Consider the following 12,671-nt stretch of genomic DNA (forward strand, 5'->3'; position numbering starts at 1 on the left):
ATTTGAATGTAAAGGCGTAATTTGAAGTCCTGCCAAGATCTTTAAAATGGAGTTCTGCATGAGTACAGATTGCATCAGATTTTTGTCTCATAGTCAGTTTTCCCTGGTATGTGTATTGAACATATTCCCTTTTTTTCTTGTTCTGGAAGTTGGATTCTTTTGGGAGAAAAAAAGCTATGGCCCTGAAGAATGTATGAGTTAAAAACTACAGAATCTTAATCCTCTTGCATCTTCAGAAAAATGATTTGTTTAAAACTAAATGCAAGACATAAAAATGTACTTCTTCAGTATTTGTTTTTTAGAAATTCCGGCTTCTGTATTGTACTCGTTTTTAATTTTTTGTAGATGCTGTCAGATTAAAATGATATTTTTAGATGATTTCTCCCGTCTCTTCCCTCCCCTTTGTTGTTAAAGCTAGTTCTTCTCAATGTTGTGTTTGTCTTTCTTGGTAGATTGCAGCAGGGGACTGTCTTAGACTAATTTTCAATATAGTTCCTTACTTATAAGGCTCATTAATGTGAAATTTAAAAACAAAACTGTGCCACCCTCGAGGGTTGGAAGGATCATCGATGAGAAAAGAAAGTCAGATTAGCTCTTAGTCTTGTTCTGTGTGATCTCAGAGTGTGAAACTTCAAACACACTGGTCTGTGTTATAATGAAACAAGTTTTAGTGCATGATTAGGAAGAACTCTTTGATAATTCAGCCTCAAGAGGAATTGGATTTCTTGGGCCATTGGAATAATTTACTCATTTCTATTCATTCACTGTCTTGCTCTCTCATTCCTGTATATTAATGGAAAGCCTCCTGGGGTACCTGTAGGGAATGGTGTGAGAGAAAGAATTAGTTCAGAAATCAGGCAGATCTGGCTTTTGTTCTGGGGTCTGTCACTTGGCACCTTAACTTGAGCCAAGTTACTTGAAGCCTTATATCTTCTGTGACAATACAGTTATTAATAGCTACTAAGTATGTAGCTTTTACTTTGTATCAGCTCTGTGTTCTTGAAATGGATTATTTTATTTAATCTTCACACCCACTGCTTGGAGATAGATACTGTTATCATCTCCAAACCTATTTTTACAGAAAGGAAACAAATTCATAGGGGTTAAGTAATTTATGTAAATGTATTCAGCCAGTAAGGGTTGGAGCTGTAGATTCAAGCCAAGCATTCAACCCCATTCCATTGTTACATTTACATTACCTCTGTAAGAGGAACCGTCCCCGAAATACAGCCTGACAAAGAGTACCCCTCAATGAGTGTTCAGTTCTACTCTGTCTTTCTTCCCATTGGGTACCGTGTTTTCATACACTCTGGGAGGGCAAACTACTAATCAAAATATTACTTAGTATGCATGAAGTGAAAGATAAAAGATAGATAATTTGAAATGGCACTTTAAGCAAGCCAAAATGAAGACTCTTCTACTGATTAGATTATACTTACATGTCAGATTTGATGTCTCATTTTTTTGGAGAGTGTTAGGCAAAGCCAGTCAAACCTCTGACACTTTTTCCTAGGGTCCAAATACTTGAAACACTCCTGCTTACAGTTTTTCAGTTAGGTTTCAACTTAATTACAGTTGTCACACACTCCTACCACAGTTTGATTTTGTTTATGTGTTTTTCTATACCAGCTCTTTGGAATGGGTTGTTTAATAGCTCATTCTTTGCGTTATGCATTTTTTTCTCATGGAAAATTTCTATTGTGAAAAACTGTAAATTTAGAAAATCATTTAAGAGGAAAGAAATAATCACTTATAACCTATTTTTTTCTAGTCTTTTTCCTTCCTCATTAAATGTATAATTAAAAAAAATTTATTTTATTTATTTATTCATTTATTTTCATTTGACCAGAGAGAGACACAGAGAGAGGAAGAGCAAGGGAAAATGAGAAAGCAAACTACCAGGTCTGAGACTCGAACCATGGTCAGCCATGTGGGAGTGTCCAGCACCTTAACCACCACGCCACCTGCTGGCCCCCCAAAATGTATAAGTTTTTAATACTTATTTATTTAGAGATTTTTTCCCCCTTTTTTTGCTATAGGGCATGTGCATTCACCAGAAAGATAGAGGGAGAGATACAGTGAGAAATCACTTCCCAGGGGATAGCCATGCTGCAGTCCCTTCTCCTTTAGTCTCCTCATGGGATTTTGGGTGTGCATACACACGTGCCTGGTGTGAGTTTCAAGTTGCTGGGTCTAGGACTTAAATAGCACAGCCGGCCACAGGATCTAGCAACCTAACCTCCACGTCACCTGCTGGCCCTGTACATGAGTTTCAGTGTGAGCTCAAAGTGGTGCAATTTTTGCATCTTGCCTTTGTATGTAATAATTAGAAGCAAATTCTTCACGAGATCTGGTGGCATCACACATCAGATATGAGGACCCACTTCAGTGATTTATTTATTTATTTATTTATTTTTAAATTGCCAGAGGGCACATGTGCTAGCCAGATGGGGACAGAGAAACAGAAGAAGAGAGAAATGGAGAAAGCACTCCCCCAATGTTACGGTCTCTTTTCCATTTCTTCCATCGTGTCAAAATTTTGAGCAGGCACACATTCACATGTGCCTGGCAAGTTTTTCAAGTCACAGGGGTTAGGATTTGAACTGTGGTCGACCATATGGGATCTAGCTCCCTTAACTAGTAGGCCATGTACATGAGTTTCAGTGTTTCAGGCCATGGGGCTGGCCCCAGTGTTTCTTTTTTTTGTATTCATTCATTATGAAGTTCATGCTCCTGCTATAAGGCAACCTTTGATTGCTCTTTAGTGCTCTGGCATTGTTTGGGCAGAATCGCTGTCAGGATCCAAAGTTTAGTGGAAGGAAGGAGTTAAGGCTGTCTGCTGTATGGAATTGTCCTGTGTAAGTGCCCTGAGAGCTCAGAGCAGCCGTGTGTTTATCAGAACTACCCCTAACCCCTCTGATTGCATTTGGCATGTCACAGATTACCTCAGTGATCCCAGGGACTGTTCTTTTTTTGGGGGAGCCACTTTTCTGACAGATGGCCTATCTAAAACTTTTTTAAAAAATTATTTTTTAAATAATTTGTCAGAGAGCATGGGCACATGTGCTTGAAAGAGAAACACAGAGGAAAAGAGAGAGAGGGAAAATGAAAAAGCACCCCATGGGAAACTGTCACATCACAATTCCTTCTTCTCCATTTTTCTCTCCTTTTGGAATTTTGGGCATGCACACACATGTGCCCAGCATGTTTGTCATACTGCTAGGTCCAGGACTCAAACTGTACAATCAACCATGTAGGGTCCAGCTGCCCTAATTTCAATGCCATCTGCTGGCCCTACTGTTTAGTTGTGATCATGTGTTTTTCTTTTTTTATTTCCATAGGGTTTGTGCACTCACTTATGAGAGAGAGAGAGAGAAAGCACACCTCAGTGGGACATGGTCATGCCACAATCCTTTCTCTTCCACTCCTCCATCCTGTCAGGACTTTGGGCACACACGCTCATGTGCCTGCTGTGTTTTTCAAGCCCCCAGGGCTAGGACTTGAACTGTGGTCAGCCATGTGGGATCTCATTCTCTCAACCGCTGAGCTGTAGGGGCTGGCCCAAAGATAATTTTTTTTTTCTTTATTCATGACAGAGCATGTGTGCATGAATGTGAAAGAGGAAGAAAGGGAGAGAGAAGAGCACCTCCACAGACTCTGGTTATGCCACCACATCTTGGGTACTCACATACACGCCCTGCATGTTTTAGGCTAACCAGTCTAGGGTCTGAACTATGGTCACCATGTAGGATCCAGCTTCTTCTGAGCAGAGTATTACAGCTGCATTACAAAACTGGGGGACCAGCAAGGTAGCATGGTGGTTAAGGCATGGGACCCTCCCACATGGCCGACTACGGTTCAAGTCCCGGATTTGGTGGCTTGCTTTCTCAGTTTCCCCCTCCCTCTTTCTATCTGTGTGTCTCTCTTTGGTCAAATGAAAATAAATGAATAAATAAAATAAAATAAAAAAATCTTTTAAAAAGCCCCAAAAACCAAAAACCAAAAAACAAAACTAGGCCTGTAAAGATAAATTTTACCTGTAAAGAAAATGACCACTGTACTGGCCCTATAGCCTAGTGGTTAAGGAAGTTAGATCCCACATGCCTGACGGCAGTTTGAGTCCCAGATCTTCAGGGCACATGTGTATGCATGCCCCAAATCCTGACAGAATGGAGAAATGATGGATCAGGGATTGTGGTGTGACTACACCACATCAGGGATGCTTTCTCTTTCCCACTCTGTCAATGTCTTTCTCTGGTAAGTGCACAGGCCTTCTGGCCCTACCCCCAACACTCCCCAAAAGACCGCTAATTCCAGTACTCAAAGTCTTGATAAAGAAAACAAAGGGGGGGCAGGCAGGTGGCATGGTGGTTAAAGACCCTGGAATCTCACATGTCTGACCACGGTTCAACTCCCAGACTTGGTGGCTTGCTTTCTTGCTTTCTCTTTCTTTCTGTCTCTAATCAAATTAAAAAATAATTTGAACAAATGGAATTAAAAATAATATTTTTAAAAAAGAAAATAAAGAAAACTAAGGGGGCCAGCAGATGGTGTGGTGATAAAGGTGCTGGATCCCACATAGCTGACTCATGGTTTAAGTCCCAGACCTAGCAGTTCGAAAAATGTGGTGGGTGCAAGCATGTCAAAAATCTTGAGAGGAGAATGGAGGAGAAAGGATTGTGGTGTGGCCATTCACCTGGGGGGTGATTTCTCACTTTCCTTCTCTCTTAGTTTCTCTCTGCCTCTCTCTGGTGAATACATGCACCTTATAGCAAAAAACTTGAAAAAAAAAAAAAGAAAGGAAGAGAGCATAAATCCACAATACAGGATTGAGAATGATGGGATTTAAGTGGTGACTTCAGATTCAAAGGCAATGGAAAGAGACGTTTATTTTTTATTTATTTATTTTTTTGGGTACTGTTCTAGTTCATCATGTTAATAAAGTTGAAAAATCTAGGGAACCAGCAGTTAGCATAATGGCTATGTCTCTGGACTCCCACGTAGTCGACCACGGTTCGAGTCCCGGACCCGGTGGCTTAAAACTCACGCCGGGCACGTGTGTGTGCGTGCGTGCCCAAGATCCCAAGAGGAGAATGGAGGAGAAGGGATTGCGGCGTGACTATCCCCCCTGGGGGGTGATTTCTCGCTTTCTGTCTCTCTGTCTCTCTCTGTCTGTCGAGCGCACGCGCCCTATAGCGAAAATCTCTCCAAAAAAAATCTATATAAAATGGACAGTTAGGAAAATTTTAATGGTCAGAATGAACTCAAGAAGTTGAAAATATGCACAGGTCAAATAAAGTATATTTTGTTCTTTTTTGTCCAGTTTTCCCAAAGTATCAGTATAGGGCCAAGTATCAGTGTGTTAGCTTTCATTTGCTACTTAACAGATAGTCCTGAAATTTCATGGTAATTGAAGTTATTTCATGGACCTGTTCACTGGCTATAATTTGTGTGTGTGTAGACATGTGTGCGCGTGTGGTGTTTTCAGATTGGATCTCGCTATGTTGAACTCTTGCCTCAGCTGGGACTAGAGGTTTTTTCCACCACACCTGGCTTTTTAGGTGGGCAGGGAATCAGACTTCCCCTGTGGCCTCGGTCTGCTGAGTAGCAGTGTCAGCCACTGTGCACTACTGTGGCCTACTTACTGGCTAAGGTTTTGTCTTCCTCCTATAGACTAAAGGCTTCTGGAGGGCAGGAACTTTGTTTGATTTGGTCTTGGCTGTTTCTTTAAGGTCTCTGAACGAATATTGGTTGAGTGCAGCAGCAAGTGATGAAATTTTATTTAACATGAGTGCAAGTGCTTTTTGAAGGTCCGAGGGTGCCCCTCGTAGGCCAGTCCTTGCTTGGGAAGCAGTGTTGAAGGCAGCGTCTCTTCACAGTTCAGAGGCCACAGGATGCTCCTGCAGAGGAGGCGCGGGCAGTGGAGGGCGCACCTGTGTACAGTGAGGGCAGGCGTGAAGGAGGGCGCTGGCAGGGTTTCATGGAGCTTTGTGTTTTGAATATGCCTGTTTGTTTTTGGTGTGTAGTGAATGATGCTACACTCTGGGCAGACTTTGCCTAAGTTTCATAAATATTTAATTGGCTTTTTCAGGAGAATAAAGGCAGCCCCGTTGATGACTGAAAATGACAAAGCATCCACCTAACAGACGAGGAATCAGCTTTGAAGTGGGAGCCCAGTTGGAAGCCCGGGACCGTTTAAAAAACTGGTACTTTTACATTTTTCTGTTAATTAAAGCCCTTCAGTAAAGAATTTTTGCCAGCACTGACAATGACTGGTAGTCTAGGCTTTTCTGTGGTGTTTTCCGGCTCTCTACTCTTGGAAGATAGAAGGAGACTAATGTCTAAAGCCGTGGGAATGTTCTTTCTCTGCGGTGGAGGGATCTCTGTGTGGAGGGCACTGTCCAGTGACCGCTTGTTTATACTTGTTTCCCGTTTGTGTCTGTTTATCTGAAGGGGTGATGGGAAGAGAGGCACGAGTGGCTGCGGGGAAGTGAAGAGTTAATAGTGGCAACTGTCTTGCTCTTGTCTGCATCTGTGAGAGAGGAGAGAGAGGAAGGATGGAAGGATGAGGAAAGGGGTTAGATCGTGTTTTTACAGCCCCTCTCATTTTCTGGGCGTGGCGTTGTATGGCTGAAATATAATCATCACATAGGGGTGCTGTCAGGGTAGATAGATTCAGAAGCTGAGGGGTTGCAGACTGTGTCATTGACTTGTGACCTCTGGCTGTGCATCGGCTTCATCTATAAATATGTGGATGGTGATACTGACCTCATAGGATTATTCTGAGACTTGAATAATAGAATATGTGGTGAAAGGTCTTACGAACTGTAAAATGATTGTTGTGGTTGAGAACATTCTAGAATTTGGTCATTTGCTTAAGGTGAGGGCGGATGTTTCACAACTCAAACCTTTTTGAGGTTTTATAAGGAAGAGTTTAGCCTTTTGGGAGGTAATCTGAAAACTGACAAGCCTGGGGTCTGAGAAGACAGAGAAAGAGAGACAGGGAGGTGCCTGGGGTAGAAAAGTGTCTGTGCTATTAGAATTAGAAACATTTGGAATATTTAGTTGTTTTTTTAGGCTCTTTGAATGATCTATAATTAGCTCCTTTGTGGTTTGTGTGTGTGTGTGTGTGTGTTTTGGCTGGAGGGTGTGTGTGCTTTGCCAGAGAGAAACAGAAAGAGAAAGAGGAGGGACCAGCAGTTAGTGTAATGGCTATGGTGTTGGACTTCCATGTAGTCGATCACAGTTCGAGTCCTGGACCTGGTGGCTTAAATTCATGCTGGGTGCATGTGTGTGTGTGCCCAAGATCCTGAGAGGAGAATGGAGAAGTGATTGGTGTGGCCAACCCTCCTGGGGGTGATTTCTAGCTTTCTGCCTCTCTGGTGAGCGCACACGCCCTATAGCAAAAACCTTTCCAAAAAAAAAAAAAAAGAAAAGAGAGAGAAAGAGGAGTGAGAAAACATTCCCCATGGAGAATGGTCATGCTGCAATCCTTTTTTCTCCATTTCTTCTTTCTTTCAAGATTTTGGGTACACATGCATGCATGCCTGGCTTGTTTCTGAAGATGTGGGGTCCAGGACTTGAATTGCATAGTTGGCCATGTGGGATCTGGCCACCTTTAACCAACACACTACAGGCTGGCCCAGGTATGTGTATGTATGTATATATATATATATACACACACACATATATTTTTTTGGGGGGTGGGGTGGGGTGGGGTGGGTCCTTTCTTCTCCATTCTCCTCTTGGGATCTTGGTCACACATGCACACGTACCCGACATGAGTTTAAGCCAAGCCACCAGGTCTGGAACTCGAACTGTGGTCGACTACATGGAATCCCAGCGACATAGCCATTACACCAACTGCTGGTCCCCATGGAAGTACTTTCTATATCCTTTTCAGTTCCCTTCCTTTATTCCCAGAGGTAACTGGTATCCTAAAATTGCTTGTATCCTGTCCATTGATGTTATTACCATTTTACCATACAGCATATATGGATATATATCCACTGATAATAAAATCATGTTGGGTGTTTTTTTTCTCTTTTTTGGGTTTGCTCTAGGATTCATGTACTTGCTGGAGAGAGACAGAGAGAGAGAGGGAGGGAAAGTGAGAAGCTCCCCCCACCCCCCTGACCCGGGCGGATAGAGGAGATGGAGATGGTTCTGATCCCTCCTCTTCCATTCTCCTCAGGATTTTGGACATGCATACACGTGCACCTGGCCTGTTTTTCAGCCACTGGGTTTCAGACTTGAACTGTGCAGTCAGCCATCTAGGATTCAGCCCCTTAACTACTACATGACCTAGCTGGCTCATGTTAGGTGTTTTTAAAAATTGATGTAAGTGGCATATATTGCTTGTTTATTTTTTGTATCTTGTTTTTTGTATTCAGTATACTTTTGTGTTTTACCCATATTGATATATACATATTTAATCCAACTTTTGTACAGTTATTAAATATACCATATTTTGTTTATCATGTGTTCCACTGATAGACATTTAGATTCCAGTTTTTCACTTACTACCCAGAGCTACTGTGAACATCTTTGTAAATATCTCTTTGAACATATGCAAGAATATTTCGTGGGTAGTGGCTTTCAACTTTTTTTGACCACAAAGAACAATAGAAAAGGTATTTAAATCCAGTGTGGAACCCACCCTTATACACATACAAATTTAACTGAAACAGCTTTTAAAAAAATTACTTAATTCTACTTGCTATTATTATATTTTTAAGAATTATTTAACTTTATTTATTTATTTATTTATTTATTTATTTTTAAATTCTTTCATTGAGGAACAGAGCAAGAGAGAGGGAAAATGAGAAAGCAAGCTGCCTGGTTTGGGACTTGAACTGTGGTTGACCATGTGGAAGTCCAGCACCCTTAACCACCATGCCACCTGCCAGCCCTTATTATGTTTTTAAGAGAGATTTTTGCTGTAGGGTGTGTTCATTCGCTGGAGAAACTGAAAGAGACAGAGACAGAAAGCGAGAAATCACCTCCCAGGAGTCATGGCCACACTGCAATCTCTTCTCCTCCCTTCTCCTCTCGGGATCTTGGGTATGCACGCACATATGCCTGGCATGAGTTTTAAGCAGCTGGGTCCAGGAGTTGAACCACAGTCGACTACATGAGAGTTCAGAGACTTAATCATTATGCCATCTGCTGGTTCTTCTTCTTATTATTATTATTACTTTTAAAATTTGATCAGAGAGAGAGAGAGAGAAAGGGAAAGCAAAAAAGCGAGCCACTAGGTCCAGGACTCAAACAGCCATCAGCTGTGTGGGAGTTCAGTGCCTTAACCACCATGTCACTTGCCAGCCCCAAAGCACAAGTTTTATAAACTGATATTAAAACATACATTGCATGCTGATTTCTTTTTTTTTTAAATTTCCTTAATACTCGTACACAAATGCTGGTCCAGAGCATTGATATGATTTTATAACCTTCATAATGAATCTTGAACTACAGTTTTTGTAGGTTCTGCTGTAGTAAATTTGTTGAGTATTATGATATACAAATTTTCATTTTTACTACAAACTGTAAGTTGTTCTCTGAAATGCTTATTCTAATTTATATTCCTATCACTGATACATAAAACTTCTAAAAGTTATGGTTTTGTTTTTCTTTCTTTCTTTTTTTTTTTTAAGACTGATTTTTGCTATAGGTCACATGTGCTCTCCAGAGAAACAGAGAGAAAGTGGAAAATCATGCCCTGGGGGATGGCAATGCTACATTCCCTTCTCCATTCTTCTCTTGGGATTTTGGGCATTCATGCACATGTGACTGGCATGTGTTTTAAGCCACCAGGTACTGTGCTTGAACTGTGGTCAGCCATGTGAGAGTCTAGCCACACACAATCATTACGCCATCTGTTGGTCCCATTGTTTTTAATTTTTAACATTCAGTCTTTAATTTACCTGGAATTGATTATATGTATGGGACGAACTTGGTATCTAATACTGTTATTTTTTCCCCCCAGAGGTTTTTGCTATAGGGTGCTTACGCTTGCCAGAGAGACAGAGAGATAGAAAGGTAGAAATCACCCCTCAGCAGGGATGGCCATGCCGCAATCCCTTCTCCTCCATTCTCCTCTTGGGATCTTGGTCCCGCACGCACACACACACGTGGTGTGAGATTAAGCCACTGGGTCTGGAATTCGAACCCTGATTGACAGCATGGGAGTCCAACGATGTAGCCATTACACCATCTACTGGTCCCTACTGTTTTTTTTTTTTTTTTCCATCAAATGAATAACAGTTGCACCAAAATCATTTATAGGATAGTCTGTCTTTTCCTTACTGATCTATAATACCAGTTTTATATATCAATTTCCATATTTACTTAGGTCTATTCTCAGAATTAAATTGATTCAAATTTACTCCTGTACTAGTAATAACACATTATAAAATTGATACTGTTTTAAAATAAATCTTGGTATCTGGTAAGATAGGTTTTATCCCTTTGTGTTTTCTTTTATTTGTTGTATTCATAGACCTTACTCTTTCATGGGAATTTTTGTAGTATTTATTGAGTTTCTTTTTTTTTTAATAATTATTTATTTAACTTTGTTTATGTATGTATTTATTTATTTATTTTTCATTTGACCAGAGAGGGACAGAGTGAGAGCGAGAGAGAGAGAGCGAGCAAGCGAGCGGAAGAAAGCCGCTATGTCCAGGACTCGAATCACGGCTGGCCATGGGGAAGTCCAGTGCCTTTAACCACCATGCCACCTGTCAGCAGCAGTATTTGTTGAGTTTCTTGAGAAATGATGTTGGAGTTTGGAAATAAGTTGCATTACATTTTTTTTTAAAGGAATTACTTTCTTCTTTTTGTCTATGGTGAGTTCATGTGCCCTAAAACAAAACTAAAAAAAATTATTGCTAGAGGGCACTTGCATACACCAGAGAGAGAGAGGAAGAGAGAGAGAAAGCACCGTCTGCAATCCTTTTTCCTTTATTTCTCTGTTCTGTCAGGAATTTGGCTATACACAAACATGTGCCTGGCATGTTTTTCTTGGATTTGCTTTGAGATCATATCAAGGGGAAACAGGGTGGGAGGACAGAGGAAGGAAAGGTAGCCATGAGTGATGGGTTTAATTGCTGTTGAGTTTTTGTATGCTGGTTTTGTATCCAGAAAACTTGTTATGTTTTCATATTTGTCTCAGTTTATTTATTTATTTTATTTTTAGAGAAAGACTTTTTGCTATAGGGCATGTGTGCTTGCCAGAGAGACAGAGAGAGACAGAGAGACAGAAAGCGAGAAATTACCTCCCGGGGGGATGGCCATGGTGCAATCCTTTCTCCTCCATTCTCCTTTCTGGGTTTTGGACATGACATACACGCACCTTATGTGAGTTTTAAGTGGCTGGGTCTGGGACTGAACTGCGATCAGTTACCTGGGAGTCCAGCAATGTAACAATTACACATCTGCTGGTCCCCTGTTTATTTTTTTGATTTTCCATGTAGACCATTGTATATCTCCGACATTTATCCGCAAACAACTATGTCGCCTCTTCCTTTCCAGTCTTTATGCATCTCGTTTCTTTTCATTCCTTCCTTTTTTCCTCTTTCTCTTTTCCTCTTCTCTTTCATGTTCATTGACTGGGACAACATTGGTATGATGTTGAATGATAGTGATATAGTGGTCTTGTAGTTTGATTTTAATAGGAACACATCTGAGGATTCTCCGTTAAGTACGGTGTTTGGGCCCTGTTTGAGGGAGTGGTAGTGGGGCGCTGAAGGTGTGCTGGCTCTGTTTATAAGATTGTAGGTTGGCTTCCTCAGCAGCTTGGCACACACCAGTACACACATCTACGATCCTGGCTGGCTGGGAAGGTTGGAGGGAAATTTGTGGCATGTAACCCCATTGGATTGCTTGTCTCTTTCTCCCTCTACCTCTTATTCTCATGAAGTAAATAATTAAACTTAAAAAAGGATAATGACTGACCGTGGTTCTAGTCTCAGACCAGGTACCTTGATGCCGGTCATATATGCGTATGTGCCCAAGATTCTGGGAGAATAACGGAGAAGGGATTATGGCCTGGTGATCCTCCAGGGGGTGATTTTTCACTTTCCCTCTCACTATCTTTCTCTCTCTGTGGCAATTACACACGCCCTAAGGCCAAAAGCTTTACAAAAAAGAAAAAAAAAGTGTAATACTTAGTCTAGCATCATGGTAGATGTGTTTAATTAGATTAAGGAAGCACCAGTCAACTCCTTGTTTGCTAGAAGTTTTTTTAGCCTGAGTAAATGTTGAATTTATCTATTTTCTGACTAATTGCCCATTATTAATTTTTACCGCTTAAGCTGTTTGTTTATTTATTTTTTTTGAGAGGTTTTTGCTATAGGGCATGTGCGCTCACCAGAAAGACAGAGACATAGAGACAGAAAGCAAGAAATCACCTCACGGGGGATGGCCATGCCGCGATCCCTTCTCCTCCATTCTCCTCTAGGGATCTTGAGCACGCATACATATGTGCACCTGGCGTGAGTTTAAGCTACCGGGTCTAGGACTCGAACCGTGGTCAACTACATAGGAGTCCAGCGACACAGCCATTATGCCATCTGCTGTTCCCCCTTTAAACTGTTTTTTAAAATGTTGCTTGTTTATTTAACTTCATTTTATTATTTTTACTTAGGGCATGTGTGCTCACCAGAGAAAAACAG

At 41.2% G+C, this 12,671-nt stretch overlaps 1 protein-coding gene across 2 annotated transcripts in view; it reads left to right on the forward strand.

Annotated features, from left to right (window-relative positions):
- Nucleotides 1-12,671, forward strand: part of PHF20 (PHD finger protein 20) — a 168,593-nt gene that overhangs the window by 28,162 nt on the left and 127,760 nt on the right. For both annotated transcript variants that reach the window (XM_006144080.3, XM_014586145.2), the window contains exon 2: nucleotides 6,092-6,206. In XM_006144080.3, the coding sequence (XP_006144142.1) occupies nucleotides 6,124-6,206 (83 nt within the window). In that variant the 5' untranslated portion in view covers nucleotides 6,092-6,123. The remainder of the gene's footprint in view (nucleotides 1-6,091; nucleotides 6,207-12,671) is intronic.

The sequence above is a fragment of the Tupaia chinensis genome, unplaced genomic scaffold (genome assembly GCF_000334495.1).
Source record: "Tupaia chinensis unplaced genomic scaffold, TupChi_1.0 Scaffold000115_1, whole genome shotgun sequence".
NCBI lineage: Eukaryota > Metazoa > Chordata > Mammalia > Scandentia > Tupaiidae > Tupaia > Tupaia belangeri.